Consider the following 20,498-nt stretch of genomic DNA (forward strand, 5'->3'; position numbering starts at 1 on the left):
ACATTTTCTTTATCCGTTCATCTGTCGATGGACACTTGTTTCTGTATTTTGCCTATTGTAAATAATGCTGCAACAAACATAGGGATGCATACTGGCTGCACCAAATTTATATTCCCACCAACAGTGGATTCCCTTTCCTCCACACTCTCACCAACACGTGTTATTTCTTGTCTTTTTGATAATATCCATTCTAACAGTTCTGAGGTGATACTGAGGTTTTGATTTGCATTTCCCTGATAATTGATAATGAATGATATTGAACATTTATTCATATGCCTGCTGCCACTTACTAGTTACCTTGTTTTTCAGATCCTGGAAAGAAAGTGTGCTATGCAAGAACCCTAGTGCCAAGATCCAATCATTCACGTTGATCTCACTCCTTCTGGAGTAACACTTCCCATTACAGATCAATAAATACACATTTGATACACATCAATGTCATGCAGGTTAAAACTGGACAGCACCACCGGCCCAATAGCTCCTAGATCTAATGCATCTCATTGGACTAAGCTTTGCAACGATAGACTCTTCAGTCAAAGCAAACTTTCCTGTTCCAGAACATTTGTATCTCTCGTGTTATTGTGAAATAAGACGGCAGTTTACAATACTCAACTAAACATGATGACTCAGCATGGAAGTTTAGTTCAATATGATTTTATTTAAAAATTTGCAAAGCTGAAGAGGAACCTAATCTTTGTTAAAAGGAAGCAATTTTCACAGTATATATTTAGCCATTTTAGCTTTGTGTTGAATAATAACAGAAACCAGAGTTTCTGTTCAGTCCTCACTCCAGCACACTCAGCCAGGTGCTTGGGATCTTGTAGTAAGATAACAGGTTCCCTGGCCTGAACTCATAGGAAATCCCCTCACCCAGGTGGAATACCAGTTCGTCCCCAGGCAAACATACAAAGTCTTATTTTCATTGCTCTACCCAGGGCTCTGGAAATCCTCAATTTTAAAGTTGAGAAAAATGTGAAAGGATTCCTTAACTCATTGCCTGCAACAAACCCAGTTACTTTTAAATTCTTGACAGTTACAAGTATAAAATACTTGCAATTTATAAGATGTTCCACATTTAATGGAACAACTCGAATGTTAAAAAAATTAGGTCAAGTAACATGCTTTCATGTTTTAAAATGTTACTTAATAGAACTTACTGAGACAAGATATGCAGCATTTTCTTGTACTTGGTGTTATAAACTCCTACTGACGTTGGCTACTTGATGGTCAAAAAATAAATAAAAAAAGAGAAGAAACCATATATACTGATATATAACAATGCCTGCAGGGAATGTCATGTTTTAAATTTTGTTACTGAAATTAAGCCTGGAAGAAGAAAAAAAAGATCTACAAAAAGCATATCCATGTTATTTTAAATGATGAGGTAGATTTTTTTTCCTATGCAGTAAAGTGAACAAAAAATGCATACAACTTTCGAATCTTTTTTTTTTTTCTTAAAGTTCAGGTTATAGTCGCTTTCACCAACAAAACATTTATAAACTATGAGGTGGAGAGGTCATCCTCAAGCAGGCTCTGTACTTGGTGTGGTACTCAGAGATTCAACAATCAATCTTGGGTCAATCAACTCCCTCCAAAAAACAGTGATCTGGGGAAAAACACAAAATATTTGGTTTAGAGGTTTCATTTTGAGGTCACAGAAATTTTAGTTGGTTAAAAACTTCAGTCAAGTAAATTTCCATTTGTGCAGAATTGGCTGAAGAAGACCTGGAATGATCTGAGTCCCAGTAAGCTGAGTTCAATTAGGACAGAAGCACCTGTTTACCTAGAATGCAACTACACTTTAAACACATTTCACAAAAAATAAATAAATAAATAAAATAAATAAACACATTTCACCCTTCTCTCATTTCAAGCAGGGGGTGGGATGGGCTAGGGTGTGGGGCAGCTGGTTACCCAGGGTCAAGAGGATTTGCCCAACCAGACCCTGTGGCTCAGTGGCACAAATACTCTTCATAGGCAGATATGGCCCATTAGGGTTATTACTGGACTCCTGATGTTCCTTTGCACAGCTCTACAGTTCCTATCCTTTGCTACCTAAATCTAGGCGGTTCAGGTTTTACCAAGAGCAAATACTAACGCTTGGCCATGTGGATGAATCACGAGGGCCATCTAGTGTCAGAGAAAGGTTAATGAATGACAGGCTCTGCTTCAGGCCCCATTTAATAAGGCATAGAGAGGAAAGCTTCCAAGGTTTAATTTTCCAATGTAGTTTCCAAGAATACATTTCAACAAAAAAGTGAACAGGCATACATTGCAAATAAAGAAGTACAGGAGACTTGGCCAAATCTGCTGATCCCACAGACCCTAAAAATGTATTTTTGGAATAAATCCCTAAAAGTGTCATCTATCCTAAAGACAAAGCAAAACATAGTCTGGTTAGGGTTTCTACAAGTTTACATTTCTAAAATGTGACTTTTCAATACTGAAAGTTACAGAATAATAACCATAACATTTCAAATATAAACACCTTAAGAGGAAGCATTTTCTTAAATATAAATTCTATTTAGCTTAATGTTAGCACAGCCTCATGAGTCAGTCATTGCCAGCAATTCTGGAAGTCTGGCTGTCTAAAAGCTCTAAACCAGATATTTCCTAAAATGGCACTTTAAGGATTTAAGCAGAAGTCAAAAGACAGAATCGTCATTTTATGTCATTCTTTGAAACCATCTATGCTGTTGTAAGTCACAATCACAGTAACAACCGGGAGGTAGTAGTAACTACAGGGAGGCATGATGGAGACTTCCAGGGGGGCTGTTATTAATGTTCTGCTTCTTGACCTAGGTGCTGGTGATATGGGTATGTTCATTTGTGACAACTGTTCAAGCTATATATTTAAGTATACTTTTCTCAATGTATATATCAATAAAGTTTTTTAAATACACTATTCTTTTCTACCAAAACTGTGACATAACTACGATTTTATGCAACTCTATAGTCTTCAATAAGACTTTGCTATTTGTGCGCCTTGTCACATAGGCTCTTTGAGATCCAAGATGGCACCCTAACTTGGCACTGGACACTGAAACTGCCACCCTGTAGGCAGACCAGGGATCCCAGGGCCTACATCTTTTATGGCTTTAACATAGGCAGTTCAGGAAGCTGCAATGTCACCTTCCAGACCACCAGGAGCCAGTGGAGAGAGAATGAACAACCAAGCAATCCCAAGAAGAGAAGCGTGCCTACCCTCTTCTCCTGCGTCACAGCGTACTCCACTACCTCAGTTCCGTTTTCGTTGTGATAAACCAAATCAAATTTCCCAGGTTCTTTCATGGCTGAAACCAGATGGTAGGAAGGAGAGACAATAAGTCATTTCCCGGTAGTGAAAATGTTCATCTACAGGGAACTTATATCATTAGAAAAACAACCACAAACAAACTGTCCACTGATGTAGAGGCTGGGTATGCACATGAAAGCATGGAGTGCTCAGTGACAGGAGACCCTTAAAAAACCCTGTAACAAAAAAACAAAACAAAAAAACAAACAAACAAAAAAAACTGTAACAGCAGAGGTAGTTTCTTGGTCATTTATCAGAGACAATCTTTCCTTCATCAAAAAATAAACAAGCTTGTCACCCTGTTATTAGTACTCTCAGAAAAAAAAATATATGTGTAACCATTAGATAATCCAAAAGATCATTGATATGTTCCAGCAGGGAAAGGCAATATGAATTCTGCAAAATTTGTCTATCTTGCTCTGTGTCCTCAGAAATTAAACATGCTTACAACTTGGTAATACAGCAGTCCTCACTTTGTATGGTAGTGTGAGGCTACAAAAATGACCTTGCAGGCTGAAATCATGCAAAACAATCTGAATAATCAAATGGGGAAAATTATCAGGACCTTTTAAAAATTGTCAAAACATTAAAACCTATTGTACTGGGAGATGAAAAAAAGAGTAAATATAGTACACTGTAATCTAAAACACCAGAAAGACTAAGAATTAATGTCCTATTTCTTTGTTAAGAAACTTATGTGGGTACTTGGCTTGCTTAGTCGGTAGAGTTGTGTAACTCTTGATCTTGGGTTTGTGAGTCTGAACCCACACTGGGTGTAAAGGTTACTTAAAAATAAACATCAAAAAAAAAAAACATAAAAAAAAAAAAAGGAAATGTATCAAGAGTGGTTTGAATAGTGCTTGCTTTCCTGTCACGTAACAGCACAGGGTAACAATCTTTTCTACACCTTGCAGAACCAACAGACTCCTAAGTGTGGATGAGCTTTGAGTATTTTATCCTTTGAGCTCTTAGCATGAACATGAAATAGCTCTCAGAGCTCCTCTGTTGCTTTTTTGCAATTGTGTGACATTTTTGCTGATGTTACTTTGGGGACCTCTTCATCCCTTTTGTTACCACCACCCTTCCTCATTTATGTCAAGGAGTTCACATAAACTGCAGTGCCAACATCCCTTTGGTTAGCTGTTTCTTCTAACCCCACTTCATTTGAACTCCTCTTGGATGTAACCTCCAGAATCATCACTTTTTGCTTCTTTGTTGTACTTTCATCTTTCTTGACCAATTCCCTATCTCAATTAACTATTTTTGTAAAATGCCATGTAGGAGGCAGCACAGCTACATGCATTGCTGGGTGTATGGAAACAGAGTAACAGATGCACAGTGACCAATCACCAGGAGACTTGGAAGTGATGTGATTGGTCACTAATCATGATGGGCATCTGTAATTTACAGTGATTTGTGGACCAAAAAGCTAGCAGTACTTTATGCAGTTATTCACAGTTCACAGCATACCTAATATCATTGAAACTGTTGTTATTTAACCAAGCCAAGGTAACTAAAGTTCATATATATATATATCAGAACCATGCAAAGTGAGGACTATCTGTATTTCTATTAGTGAACAGATAAAGCCATTTCTAGATGCTCCAAAGAAGAAAAGTCTAATTGGATGTTCTGTCAATCACCTGAGACAAGCAGTGCTCAGGCTGTGTCCATGGAATCTGACCATGAACAAACTTCTCTGTCCACCATTCCTAGGAAGGGAGATTTCTTCAAATAAAACCTAATCAAAAGAAAGCTAGAAAACCAATTTAAGTTATATCTAATCATTTACTTAATATAAGGGGATTCTGCTGGAAAACTTTAACTTCTGTGTACTGGAGCTTTGAATCTTCTACCCACTACAATACTTAAATACAAACAGAATACAACTAATTGCCTTAGGGTCTGCTAAAGAAAGAGGGATCTCTCCTGCTCCCTGGCCAGGAACCCCTATAACACAACACAACTGAAGCCATATACAGTAAAAGCTCTCTTATTCCTAGATTTTAGAACCAATAACAGGTGAAGTGAATCGGAGATAAAGAAGGGAAGCAGGGACGCCTTTGGCTTCAGGGTGTTATCCTGGAGTCCCAGAATTGAGTCCCGCATGGGGCTCCTTGCATGGAGCTTGCTTCTCCCTCTGCCTATGTCTCTGCCTCTCTCTCTCTCTCTTTCTGTGTCTCTCATGAATAAATTTTAAAAATCTTAAAAAAAAAAAAAAAGGCAGGGAAGCATCTGAATTAATGTGTGAGAGTGTGTGCGCACATACACTTTAGACATTTTATTTTAACTTAACACACAAAAGTATGTTCATTTGCTAATCTTTTGAAATAGAGCTGAGTAGGCCTTAGGAGCCCACTGACTAGTCATCTCTCTTTTATAAACCATATACTTAAAGTATGTCTGCAATTTCTACAATTTCCAGTTCTGAGTTTTTTTTTTTTTTAAAGGGATGCAAGAATGCAAAAACACTAGCAAGGCAGTCTAAGTTCAGAATCATTCTAGATTTTTATCAAATTCCTCCCAATCTCTTACAGCAGATCCACTCATGCACAATTCAATAGTATATTTCTTAGTTACACTCTTGGGTCTGCATTCAATTTGGGTTTCACAGAAATAATTCTTTTTATAATCAGTGTATATGAGTTTATGTAATTTTTATGAAATTACATAATTACAGGAATAAGAACAACTTGCCCAACAGCTTTGGAAACAAACCCAACAACCCTTAGCAGCCACACACCTCCACTAGGAGGAGCATAGGTCCCAAGGGCTTACTCTGTGCTGGGGGTGGGTGGAGGGGGTTAGTGGAGATAGCCACAGAGGCCAAGGCAGGGAGCAGCCCCTGAGTATAAAAGCTATGTAGAAAGCAAAGTAGATATGAAGAGCCTAAATTTTCAAATTCTTTTCTAGAAAACTCACCAGGTAAGGATGAAAGAATTTCTATATCTACTTGCTGGGTCTCTGGATTGTGGCTTAGTATTTTTCCTTCCTTTCAAAAATAAAAGTCCAAGTCAAAAACCAACATGTGAAACACTTCAAATATACTAAAACCACCGAATTATACAATTCAAAATGGTTAAAATTGTCAATTTTACATTATATAAATTTTATCTCAGTATTCAAACTTTCTATTAATAAATCAACTTGTAGGAGAAATAAAACTCCCACACCCCAAGCCAATATTTCCCCTGGTCTAAATCATCCCAGGGGCAAGTACCACACATATAGGCATAGCTCCTGTAGCCCAAAGCCTGCTAATTATTCAAACTAGCCAATTCTAAACTGCTCCCCCATCTTGCCTTGCCTATCCCAAGGAAATCCCAATAAAGTCCCTGGCCCAGGTTCTGGGCCTCTGCCTACCTCTGTCTCTGAATGGCACCCAGATGCTTTCCCCCAGGGGCCTGCACAGCACGGCATTCTCTGCCCCCTCAGGAAATATAAGTAATAAATTCTTCTTTCATTGCACGGATTCCTGTGGTATCACTCAGTCACCTCTATTGATTAAAATCCCACATATAAGTATGTACACATGAGACAGGGTCAAGGGCAGAGGAGACTACATTCTTTGAAGACAGATTTGACTTCTGAAGCAAGCTTCAGGAAAACAACCAGTAATTGAGCTAGATAACAGCACTTGAGGTCAAAGCAAAAAAAAAAAAAAAAAAAAAAAAAAAAAAGTGGGACTGATTTTCACCCTGCAAATGGTTTTCAAAATAATTTCTAGAAAGTTCTAAAAATACTGGGAAAGTAAGCAGATAGCTTTCTAGGGTAATAACTGTGATGACCAACATTGATTTACTACGCATTTTTAAAAATCAGTATTATCTAGACTCATAATATGTAGAGGCTATAGGACATATCAATTCTATATTTATCTCTATTTCCTCATATATCACTATGGTAAGGTGACAAAACATCCTGGTTTGCCCTAGACAGGTCCATTTACATTTTCCTTCCAGGATAGTTATTAATATAATATTAACCCTTTTCACTCACAAGGAACCTGCTTTAGATAACTTCTATGTCACCTACATTAAGGGACTAAGATGAAAAATATGATAAAATACCAATTACCCAGAACTGACCTACCAAACCCCTTCATGAACTGATTCTTCTTCTAGTTTGCTTTTGAGGAAAGGTTCTTACCAGGATTTTAAAAGTTTTACAACGTTTTAAAAAAAAAAAAAAAAGGTCTTCCAAGGTATCAACTCAAATTAAATCAAATCTCCTTGTACTTTTTTTGTATTACTATGTTAACATTACTAATCATTGTTTTTTAAATGGTCTTATATTTTGCATATTACATCAAAATAAGAAATTATGCATTCTAACAAAATTTTGAAAGAGTGAAAAAGGGAAGGAAACATGTAATTCTGTAATCCCACTGGAGTAAAACTTTTCCTGAAGTATGATAAAGCTCATGCCAATGTGAAGTCCCACACAGATGCGTAGTGAATAAATTCCAAGGATAATATTTGTGGGTTACCTGTGGTTAACAGATAATGCAAAAGGGGCCATGTTTGACCATAAGAACCTGCAATAGGGATCCCTGAGTGGCACAGCGGTTTGGCGCCTGCCTTTGGCCCAGGACGCGATCCTGGAGACCCGGGATCGAATCCCACATCGGGCTCCCGGTGCATGGAGCCTGCTTCTCCCTCTGCCTGAGTCTCTGCCTCTCTCTCTCTGTGACTATCATAAATAAATAAAAATTAAAAAAAAAAAAAAGAACCTGCAATAATCCACAGTTATACCGATTGTTATGATGAAATTAATCAAATTTTCTGGCTGAGAACTATTTATTATTTCCTTTCAAAGTTTAGGTTCTGGGGGGAGTGGCATTCAGATAAGCTTGCAAGTACTGAAGCTGATTAGAAAAAAAGGACTTGAGCAGCTCGGGTGGCTCAGCGGTTTAGTGCTGCCTTCGGCCCTGGGCCTGATCCTGGGGACCTGGGATCAAGTCCCACGTCGGGCTCCCTGTATGGAGCCTGTTTCTCCCTCTGCCTATGTCTCTGCCTCTCTGCCCCTCTTTCTCTCTCTCTCTCTCTCTCGTGAATAAATAAATAAAATCTTTTTAAAAAAAAGCTTAAAACTCATCACTGCCCTACATCCATCCCCAAGTGCAAGGAAAACCCTGGGAGCTCCACGGTGAGACTATTAAAAAGTTTACATTTTGAAAATGTGCGCATCTTCTACTCGACATTATTTACTCCAAAAAATCAAAATTATCCATATTAGCAGCAGTAAATATGACTTCAGCTTCTTTAATATAAAGACAGTTATTTTTTAAATAAACAGCCTTACCTTGTAGTCAGAGACATCAGGAGAATAATCGGATGTTAGTTCCAAAAGCTAAAAAAGAAGAAAGAGCCCACAAATACACAAGCTCTGCAGTTCCTCTCCTCTGCCCCTGAGAAAATGTGCTGGGTTGGGGTACCCACCCCACCGCTCTGGGTGCCCTACCATGAACTTGTGGCAAAACAGGGGTTCTAGTGGAAAAGGTTTCTTTGGTTTGGGGCAGGAGGCTAGGAGGGCAGGTTTTGTGATTATATAAAGCTTTTTTTATTGAGCACTTGCTATGTTCCAGCACCAGGCTAAGCCATTTTTATTCATTCAGAAAACAGTAAGTAGGCACCTATTACATGCTAGGCACAAGAACAGGACAGATATGATCTGGAAAGGCTCTGTACACATATGCATATATAATTGTGACCTGCTAATGAGTAAATTTATTCGGAGGCAAGGTAATCTTCTTTGTTATAATTGTTATGGTTTCAAAATATACCTTAAAAGCAATCTTTTCTCCAACTTGAGGAGCAGCTGCTAACAGTGGTAACAAACTGTAGTCCTTCTTGTGTGTCTCTATTGGATTCTGAAAAACAGCATTAGTCATGTGACTTTGTTACTGGTGAAAAAAAGCAAACCTGTGACATCTACTCCAGACACACCCCATGGGAGAAGGGAAAGAGGTATGCTCAGGAGAAATAATACTTGCCTGGATAATAGTGGATGTGTTTGTTACCATTTCATTCAATTGTTGGTTCTTCTGATATTCAGCATTTCTATTTAACAGAAAGGAAACAGCCTGCCCTCGGCCTCGGCCTCTCCCCCGCATCCCCCGACCCCTAGCCCCCTTCCAAGAAAGAAGGTCCTCGCCTCTCCCCCAACCTCTGCCCAAAGTGGTGGGGAGAGTCACGTTGGGAGGAGGCCCAGGAGGGGCCTGCCTGACCCCGTTTGCGTCAGAGTGCTTCCACCCAGCAGCACTGGGAGTCTGTGCGCAGGGCCCCGGGCCAGGACAGCCTCGTCCGGCAAAGAGGCCTACTGGCTTTAGGAAACCTGCAGCGGGCTCTGGGGTACTCTTCGACACTGTGCACTGATCATCTGACTCTGAGCTAGAGTCGGAACTAGAAGATGATGTTCTGGTTGTCTTGCCCTTGACAGCAGGAGAGTTAAAGCCAATTTTAGTGGCAACTTTGTTTGCAGCTGTGGTTTTGGTAGAGAGTCCTTCCTTTGATATCTCAGTTGATATTTTTTCTGAGGAATTTCTGACCTCCAAGATGACATGGCTGAGACCATCACTGGTTGATTCATGATAGGACTCAGACTCTGAGGAGGAAATGGGACTATCTTTTGTACTAATGCCTGCACCACTTTTCCTTTTGGTTTTGATCAGGCTGCTTCTAGCAGGTGAGCCCTTTGGAGGACCACCGTTGGGGATGGCCCAGTCCTTTGCTGACTGTGCTTTGGAAGACCTGGAGTTCTTTGCCTGTTTTTTATATTCACATTTCTCCTTTCTCTTTGGTGATTTTCTTTTGGTTTCTTCGTCATCACCATCCACTACACTACACGTGGCTCTGTTTTTCCTCTTGCTTTTTTTCCTCACACTCAAATCTGTGACAGTTTTTGGTTCTAGGTCCAAAGTCTTCTCATCGTTATTGTTCTCTTGCCTCTTCCAATGCTTCTTTGAATTTTTATAATCTACTTCAGTTTCTTCACCCTCCTCCAACTTAAATGCCCTCTTCTTTGCTTTTCTAGGTAATAAATGACTATCATCACCATTCTTGACCGTCACGGTATTCTCAGCAGCTGCTCTATCTTCTAATTTAACTCTATCAAAACAACAAGAGAGAAGGCTGCAGTGAGTAATTCATAAGCATTTCTCCAGGACACAATTACATACTGAGATGACTGTAGACATTCCTGCCATCAGTCAATGAAAAAATGTCAAATCACTGAAGGATAAAAGACTCTTTTTGACAAACTGGCCTATGTGGTATCATGGTCAACTGTCAAACGACTAGTTTTATTTTATTTTTTTAAAATCTTCCTCTGTTGTTCTTTTTTTTTTTAAGATTTTATTTATTTATTTATTCATGAGAGACACAGAGACAGAGAGGCACAGACACAGGAAGAGGAAGAAGGCTCCATGCAAGGAGCCCGACATGGAACTCTATCCTGGGTCTCTAGGATCACACTCTAGGCCAAAGGTGGCGCTAAACCGCTGAGCCACCCAGGCTGCCCATGACTAGTTTTATTTATTGAATATCTACTCCATCCCAAATATTTTCTAGACCTTTTCTCTCATCTAAATGCCACATGAAGTAGGTTTCCATTTTAAAACAGATCAGACAAGTAAGCAACTCAACAGTTAAGAGGCAGCAGAAATGGCATTCAAACCGTAGTTTGTCTAACTTCAAAGTTCAATCTTTCCACGCTACTATGTTACCTATTCCAAATGGTGATAATGCAGAGTACCCACTTTTGTTTTTATATATGGGCTGCTTTTTCTTAAAATCAGATTTTACTTTTATTTTGTTGAATTTTAGGAAAGAATTCTAACAATTCATAACAGCCATTATAAAATTCCATGATAACCTATGATGATTAATTTTATGTGTCAACTTGCCTGGGCCTCGGGTGCCCAGAGATTTGGTGACACATTGCTGGGTTTGTCTATGAGGGTGCTTCTAGATGAGATTAACATCTGAATTGGGAGACTAAATCAAAAAGATTGTCCACCCTAATGTGAGTGAGCCTCATCCAATCCACTGAATGCCTGAAGAGGATCCCCTCTCTCTGCCTAACTGTCTGAGCTGTCAGCCTTCTCCTGCTTTCAGACTCAGACTAGGACTGGAACTTATACCATTGACTTCTCTGGACCTCAGGCCTTTGGACTTGGACTAGAAGTATATCATCGGTTCCCCTAGGTTTCCAGCCTGCCAAATGTAGATCTTGGGACCTCTGAGCCTCTATAATCTCATGAGCCAATTCCTTATAACACATTCAATTCTATATGTATTTATTATCTCCTATTTTATCTATTTCTCTGGAGAACCCTAACATACACTCCATCCAAAATGACTATTATAGTGAAGGAATTCTGTTGTTCGGTGAACTGGCAACAGCTAATTCTAATATGTGCAGTCCAATGATGGAAAGCTGAGAGTGTCCCCAATGTCAAGTATATAGTGGGGGCTCAAAATTGCCTGCTAAAAACAAACATTCTAGGGACGCCTGGGTGGCTCAGATGTTGGGTGTCTGCCTTTGGCTCAGGGCGTGATCCCGCAGTCCTGGGATCAAGTCCCGCATTGGGCTCCCTGCATGGAGCCTGCTTCTCCCTCTACCTCTGTCTCTGCCTCTCTCTCTCTCTCTGTGTGTCTCATGAATAAATAAATAAAATCTTTTTTTTTAATAAATAAAATCTTAAAAAAAAGACATTATACTTTTAATACATTTATATCTAGCTATACATTTCATCAAGTTTTCTTAGTGACCACAGAAAGATTAATCATATTTGAAAATAAGGTATAAGTGGTGGATAAGCAGATCAAGCATTTTTTTTTAAATGTTTATGGGATAGTAATGCTGTGATTTATTGCAATGTGGTAGTTGGAAAAAACATCCACTATTATTCTTCAGAGTACACAAATACACAGATATATACAAATCAAATTAAAATCAAAGCTACTTATATCAGGATAAAGAAAGAAATAAAAGTCCCTCTATTCCCAGGATGGACCTCAGCAACTAGCAGCAAGGAAGTAGTTCTCAAATGGGCAAAAACTAGGTTGGCATCCTGTGAACCCAAGAACCACTGAGGAACTTACAGAATATTGGATTGTCCCTTGACATTCTTAATTTGTTTTACCTGTAGCAATGTTATTGCTAAATATTCAAGCTTCAATTCTGAGGTAACCAATAAGGACCAATTTTTTCATCAAACTTTGAAAATGGTGGGACATCTGGGTGGCTCAGGAGTTGAGTGTCTGCTTTTGGCTCAGGGTGTAATCTAGCGATCTGGGATCAAGTCCCGCATAGGGCTCCTGGTGGGGAGCCTGCTTCTCCCTCTGCCTATGTCTCTGCCTCTCTTTCTCTCTCATGAATAAATAAATAAATCTTTTTTAAAAATTAAAAAAAAAAACTTTGAAAATGGTTGCAATACTCTTGGTTCAGTCACTGTGGCTCATTAAATCACTGGAACACAGCACCTGCTGCCTTTCAGAGGAGCTTGTTACACCATCATGCTTTCAAAAGCAGCCCTTGGCACTACCTCAACCATTCTGAAGGCATCTATCTGTGGATATTGATATGAAGGTATGACCTGTGACTACTACAGCCTCACTATCTCCCATTCCTGAGAAGAAGCATTTCTATTTGGAACACTGTAAGATTGAGAGACAAAATGTCATCCAGAGGATGAGAAACAGTTCACCTGGGTCTGCTGAGTTACCATTCCTTTTAGAGAATACACTCTCCCTGGCAATTCCTTTATTTCTCTACTTGGATCACAGACAACAAATGTAGCCGTCCTTGTACAAAGAGAAGTGAATTACCTAGGTAATTAGCAATGAAAGAGATTTAATTCCAAGAAATTTTTAAAACAGACTCTCCACCGTTGATGCACTCTTTGGACAAACTGGGTAGTATTATCAAAATGAGAGGCGCTTCCTTTATTTATTTATGTATTTAAGATTTATTTATTTGAGAGAGCACGCACCCAAGCAAGTGGGGGGAAGGGCAGAGGGAGAGAATCTTTAAGCAGTCTCCCCCACTGAGCACAGAGCCCAACTTATGGGCTTCAGTCTCAGGACCCATGAAATCATGACCTGAGCAGAAACCAAGAGTCAGATGCTTGACCAACTGAGCCACCCAGCCACCCGAAAATGCAAGGTACTCCCTTTAAGTGTGAAATTTCACTTCTAGGATTCTATCACAGAGAAATACAGCCACGCCCAACTGCACAGCCAGATACCCCAAACCCACCGCCTACCAAGGCCAAAGTGATTGGATTCAAATCCTTCTTCTGCCACTTTAAGTAAAATTTTTAAATATTACCTCATTTGTAAAAATGGGAATAGTGATAATTATAATATTCAGATGAACTATCATATGTTTAGAGCAGTGCCAGACTCTGAACAAGTAGTATCCAAATGTTAACTCTAATTTTTATTAAAACAATAATTATAAGTCCTCTGACAGCAGGAGTTGGTGGGTTTTTAATGAATTTGTCTCAAGAAATGGGGGTGAAGGCAGCCCCAGTGGCGCAGCGGTTTAGCGCCGCCTGCAGCCGGGGCGTGATCCTGGAGACCCGGGATCGTTGGACTCCCTGCATGGAGCCCACTTCTCCCTCTGCCTGTGTCTCTGTCTCTGTCTGTGTGTGTGTGTGTTTGTCTCTATGAATAAATAAAATCTTTAAAAAGAAAAAAAAAAAAGCATTCTACTTAAAAAAAAAAAAAGAAATGGGGGTGAAATTCAATAAGAAAAGTAAAAAGGTAGAGCTGCACTCTCTTTGGGTCCCCTCAGTCCCTGCAGGCTCCTTCCTGCCTGGCTGCTGCATTATCACCTTCATAGAGGTCAAGTTACTTGACCAAGGGAACACAGCTAATGAGTTATGATTCAAACTAGGGTTCTGACTCCAGACCGTGAACTTTTAATCATTCTGCTCTCTTGCCTTTCACACAATACTGAACAAAAGTAACTCATATTGTTGGCATAAATACAGACCTATACAACTTTTTCTGGAGGCCAATTTGACAGTACTTATCAAATTTTAAAATCTGACCAAAAAGTACCTCTTCTAGGAATGTATGCTGCTGAACCACTGCCCAAGTACACAAAGATGTACAAGACCATTCACTACAGCAGTACGTACCAGTGAAAAACAGAAAACAACTGTCATGGGGGCAAGCTGGCTGGCTCAGTCAATGCAGCATGTGACTCTTGATCTTGGGGTTATAAGTTTGAGCCCCACATTGTATGTAGAGATTACTTAAAAATAAAAATCTTAAAAAAAAAAAAAGCCATGGTCTAAATATTTGTGTCGCTGCAAAATTTATATGCTGAAATCCTAACTGCCAAATGTGATGGACTTAGGAGGTGGGGACTTTAGAAGGTGCTTATGTAATGAGGGTGGAATCCTCACGAACCAGATTAGTGCTCCTATAAGACAGACCCTACAGCCCTCCCTAGTCCCTTCTGCAGTGAGGGCACAGTGAGAAGGTGCCATCTATGAACCAGAAAGCAAGCCTCACCAGACACTGAATCTGCTGGCATCTTGATCTTGTACTCCCCAGCCTCTAGAACTGTGAGAAATAAATGCCTGTTATTATAGCAGCCCAAATGAATTAAGGTAACCTAATACATCCATTAGTAACAGGTTGGTTAAATAAATTGACATGGTCATGTAAAAGAATACTACACGGCATTTAAAAAGAATGATTACCCCAAACTTAACTGAGGATACTTCTAGACAGGGGGGATGTGGGAAGAATATGAGAGAAGACAAATAAGGAACTTTTTACCCTGAACTATTTTGAAATATTTTTTTTTTCATCTGTCAGAGTAGAAAAAGTCAGGTTCTGGGGGCTTCAAAGAATGGGCTATGAGGAAATGGCCGTGGCACTGGGGAGAATCCTTGCAAGCCTCCTGCTCCACCGTTCTTCATTAGATTTTTCTCAGTACTCCCAGCAATCGTACAGAATCCTTCTGCGGTGAGACTTCTCTCTTCACTGAGTCAGGTTAGCTTTTGCCTCTACAACTCTCCTGTGCCATCTAACATGTCCATCAAGGAACTGTGAAATTCCCTGACCATTTGTGTTCCACGATGACCTCTCTCCCTTCTCAATCATCTTCTGCACTTAGCAGCACAACCTAGTATAATTATCCAGGCTGACTGCCTGAATCACTCCAGAAAGTAATATGCAGAGGCATGAAACTAGTTATTTTGGTCTACTCCCACAATATTAGGAACCTTTAAGAAAAGAGACTATGCTTTCTTCTGTAGCTCTGAAGAAAGGTGAAATCTGTTGAAAGACAGAATGACTGAAAATAGGAAACCACAAAAATATACAAAATTTTTCCAAATTCAGTTTTTTCCTAAAGTCCACCCCCCATCTATCACTGAAGCCAGCTGCAGAGGTTATTTCTTATCACACACAATTATGCATTTGAAGTGTTTAGGAGAAATTCTGCCTGCCATTGTGCTGTATTTATTTCTTCTTCTAACAGCTGTCATGGATTGCTTTTGACATTAATTTCATCAGAAAGAGTATAATTCCCAGGGATCCCTGGGTGGATCAGAGGTTAAGCGCCCGCCTTCAGCCCAGGGTGCGATCCTGGAGTCCCAAGATCGAGTCCCGCGTCGGGCTCCCTGCATGGAGCCTGCTTCTCCCTCCGCCTGTGTCTCTGCCTCTCTCTCATGAAAAATAAAATCTTTAAAAATAAAGAGTATAATTCTCAGATGATTCATTAATTGAGGTATAACTGCAGTTAGTGAGCAGCAAATTATTAATTCATTAGACATGGTATAGTTCAGGGGCGCGGGGGTGGCTCGGTCCGTTCAGCGACCTTCAGCTTAAGTTAGGATCCCAGGGTCCTGGGACAGAGCCCCACCCACTCCGGGCGCCTGCTCGGCAGAGAGCCTGCTTCTCCCTCTCCCTCTCCCGCTCCCGCTCCCGCTCCCCCTACTTGTGCTCGCGCTGTCAAATAAATAAATAAAATCCTAAAAAAAAAAATGTAAAAAGGCAAGATAGTTCTGAATAGGAGGGGGAGGCGGTCCTTGCAATTGAATTGTAAATGTTTAGGGACGCCCGGGTGGCTCAGCGGTTTAGCGCCCGCCTTGGGCCCGGGCCTGATCCTGGAGACCCGGGATCGAGTCCCACGTCGGGCTCCCTGCATGGAGCCTGCTTCTCCCTGTGCCTGTGTGTGTCTCGTGAACAAATAAATAAAACCTTTAAAAAAAAAAAAAAAAAAGAGGCCCTGAATAAATTAGTCCAAAAATCCAAACTGATACGATCACGTCTTAGCATTTTACCAACACAAATCAACCACACGTATACGTTTCATACCACAACGGCGCCTGGATACGCAGCATCATTTTTTTTTTTTTTTGACTTCTAAAAGCACATTTAAAACCATGTTCTTTTCCGAGTCGCAAGCCACAAGGTCCCAAACGCCGTGTAAAAGAACCACAGAGCCCCCACGAGCGGCGGCGGCGGCGGCGACGGCGACGCGTCGGTCTCCGCGGGTCTCGCAGGCGCGCGAAGGCAGGGCGAACCGCACGCTCCGGAGAGAACACGGCGGACGGTCCGCCTGGGCGCCGCGCTCTGGGCGCGCCGGCCCCGCCGCTCCGGCCCCGCCGCTCCGGCCGCGCCGCCTGACAGCCCCGCCCCCCACCCACGCGCGGCCTCCCGGGACCCCCCGCGCCCCGGGCCTGCGCAGGCGCGGCCCCGGCCTCCCCCCCTCCCGCGCACCGCACCGCACCGCGGGCCTGCGCAGGCGCGGCCCCGGCCCCCCCCCCCCCCCGCCCGCGCCCCCGCGCCCCCGCGCCGCGCGCACCTGAGGCAGTCGTTGTCTCGTACCAGGCGCGCGCTCTCGGCCGGGGGCAAGAGCCCCCCCTCCAAGTAGAGGCCCAGGAGCGCCCCAGAACTGAAGCCGAAGCGCTGGCGGATGAGACTAATGAGATCCGTGACCACTCGGCATCTGTTCAAGTCGACAAGAAGCCAGAAGGCCGTGCAGTGCGGGGTCGCTGGCGGCGGATAATCAAACTGAAGCCGTAGCCTAACCGTCTCGGAGGCCGCCATCTTGCCCGGTGCTCAACGGAAGCCGAGAGGCTCCACAGGGCTACGGAGAGGCGTGCTCGGCGGCCCGCCCCCGACGGCCTGTTAACGTGTGCCCCCTATGGGCGCCAAGTGGCTACTACAGGCTCCGCACCCCGCGACAACGCCGTGGGGCTTGCGGGCCTCAATTCGGGTCGTCCCTGGGCTAGGAAAGAGGATAAGTGAATCCCTGTCCCGCTGAGCTCTGTGCGGGGTCCGAATTTAGGCAACTCTCTGGATAAACAAGCACTGCTCAGGGATCCCTGGGTGGCTCAGAGGCTTAGCGCCGCCTTCAGCCCGGGGCGTGATCCTGGAGTCGTGGGATCGAGTCCCACGTCGGGCTCCCTGCATGGAGCTTGCTGCTCCCTCTGCCTGTGTCTCTGCCTCTCTCTCTCTCTCTCTCTATGTGTGTCTCTCATGAATAATAAATAAAATCTTAAAAAAATAAGCACTGCTTAGTAGTTGTCTTCTAACATATTTGCTTTTGTACAGAAAAGAATCTCAAAAAACAGTAATCCCCCCCCAATACATTTAATTGACAAAATTTTTCATGCAATTCCCAGTGTATTGTAAATGTCGCCGTTTTAAAATAAAGCCGTATGGACGCCGAGGTGGCTCAGTGGGTGAGTGTCGGCCTGCAGCTCAGGGCGTCGTTGTCCCTTGGCTCCAGGATCAAGCCCCACGTGGGGCTCCCTGCATGGAGCCTGCTCCTCCCTCTGCCTGCGTCTCTGCCCCCCACCCCTCTCTCTCTGTGTGTCTCTATGAATAAATAAAATCTTTTAAAAATAATATTTTAAAAACAAAAAATTGTTAAAATGTAACAAACTAAATGTAAAAACAAACACTTGACTTCCCAAAGAAGTGTTTACCAAGTTGCTAGAGTCATTTACATTCTCAATATCTGGGAAGGGTCTACTAAGACTAAGTGATGAGGGACCTCTGGATGGCTCAGCGGTTAAGCATCTGCCTTTGGCTCAGGTCGTGATCCCGGGTTCTGGGATCAAGTCCCACATTGGGCTCCTTGTGGGGAACCTGCTTCTCCCTCTGCCTGTCTCTCTGCCTCTCTCTCTGTGTGTGTCTCTCTGCAGAGACACAGGCAGAGGGAGAAGCAGGCTCCATGCAGGGAGGCAACATGGGACTCAATCCCAGGTCCCCAGGATCATACCCTGGGCCAAAGGCAGCACTAAACCACTGAGCCACCCAGGCTGCCCTAAATAAATAAAATCCTTAAAAAAAAAAAAAGACTTAAGTGATTATTATACCATTTACACTTAGAGGTGCCTGGTTTCTGGAGCTAACATTAGATGAAACTGGGGTAAAAATGACAATTCCATTGAAATGGGGATTGTAATCAAAGACTTGCGTATTCATGGATAGGGTGATGGACATTTGTGAACTGTCATAGATTTATTAGCAATTTAATCTGATAGTTGAAATCAATTGTGTTTATAAGAATGCATTTGAATTGAGAGAGCGTATCAATATCTAAGAGAAAGGAGTTAATCCCAATACAAGAAAGCTGTTCTCAAGTTCAGGGCATTACTAGATTTTATGTATCAATGGTTGCTGTCATGTGCATTATTACAGTAGAATGCACTACATTTTTAAAGTTTTTTTAAAGTTTTTTTTTTTAAGATTTTATTTATTTATTCATGAGAGAACAGAGAGAGAAAGGCAGAGACACAGGCAGAGGGAGAAGCAGGCTCCATGTAGGGAGCCTGACATGGAACTCGATTCCTGGGTCTCCAGGATCACGCCCTGGGCTGAAGGCAGGCACTTTGCTGCTGAGCCACCCAGGTGTCCCTAAAGTTTTTTAATTTTAAGTAACCTCTAAACTCATGTGGGGCTTGAACTTACAACTCTGAGATCAAAAGTCACATTCTCTACTGACTGAGCCAGCCAGGGGCCCTCATTTTTCCTTAAAGTTTTGGTTTTTTTTTTTTTTTGTATTTTTTTTATTGAAGTTCAATAAACAACAACATACAGCATAACACCCAGTGCTCATCCCGTCCAGTGCCCCCTCAGTGCCCATCACCCAGTCACCCCAACCCCCCGCCCACCTCCCTTTCTACCACCCCTTGTTTGTTTCCCACAGTTAGGAGTCTCTCATGTTCTATCTCCCTCTCTGATATTTCCCACTCATTTTCTCTCCTTTACCCTTTATTCCCTTTCACTAATTTTTATATTCCCCAAATGAGAGACCATACAATGTTTGTCCTTCTCCGATTGACTTATTCCACTCACCATAATACCCTCCAGTTCCATCCACGTCGAAGCAAATGGTGGGTATTTGTCGTTTCTAATGGCTGAGTAATATTCCATTGTATACATAGACCACATCTTCTTTATCCATTCATCTTTCGATGGACACCGAGGCTCCTTCCACAGTTTGGCTATCGTGGACCTTGCTGCTATAAACATCGGGGTGCAGGTGTCCCTCCTTAAAGTTAATGTAAATTTAATAATACATGGTAGAAACAAATGACCTAGTAGGTGCCAGTGAGGCTTATCTATATGGGGCAGGAGAGAGAAAGAGATACATTTATTTCTCTCTTTTTTTAAAGATTGTATTTTTTTACTCATGAGAGACAGAGAGAGAATGGCAGAGCAGGCTCCATGCAGGGAACCCGACGCGGGACTCCCACCCCGGGTCTCCAGGATCAGGCCCTGGCCCGAAGGTGGCGCTAAACCGCTGAGCCACCGGGCTGCCCAAGAGATACATTTCTTTTCGAAGAACAGAAAACAGTGCAGTCACATTCTCAGGCAAGCAACTTTAGGAAGAAGTTCAAGTGAAACAAGAAGTATAACTTAATTCTCTTAAAACCATACATGCTTGTTTCTCCTTAGGAAGTGTTTGGGTATTCCTTAGGCCTGACTTATGCCGCCCCCTACAAGACTGCTACTCCAAAAATGGAAAGTTACCTAAGCAGCAGGTGGCTTTTAAGTACTTGCCTGCCTATTCTTGTTTCCTTCCTAGAGATAGGCAAAATGCCACCATTCTCTTTACTATGGAACCTGGAGTGATGACAAAGGATTGATTCAAAGTGATAAATCTAAGAGTCAGACTTAGTCTTAGATATGATCTGATTAAATCTGATCAGATCTAA

At 42.0% G+C, this 20,498-nt stretch overlaps 1 protein-coding gene across 1 annotated transcript; it reads right to left on the reverse strand.

The window, feature by feature from the left end:
* Positions 1 to 638: 638 nt before the first annotated feature.
* Positions 639 to 17,404, reverse strand: COIL (coilin). The gene is made up of 7 exons (XM_038547808.1): positions 17,132 to 17,404; positions 9,291 to 10,404; positions 9,081 to 9,167; positions 8,600 to 8,647; positions 6,218 to 6,287; positions 3,205 to 3,293; positions 639 to 1,606 (listed from the first exon to the last, which is right to left on the reverse strand). Exons 1-7 carry the CDS (start codon positions 17,374 to 17,376, stop codon positions 1,523 to 1,525), a joined length of 1,737 nt encoding a protein of 578 aa, XP_038403736.1. The 5' UTR covers positions 17,377 to 17,404; the 3' UTR covers positions 639 to 1,522.
* Positions 17,405 to 20,498: the final 3,094 nt, after the last annotated feature.

This window comes from Canis lupus, chromosome 9, assembly GCF_011100685.1.
Source record: "Canis lupus familiaris isolate Mischka breed German Shepherd chromosome 9, alternate assembly UU_Cfam_GSD_1.0, whole genome shotgun sequence".
Taxonomy (NCBI): domain Eukaryota; kingdom Metazoa; phylum Chordata; class Mammalia; order Carnivora; family Canidae; genus Canis; species Canis lupus.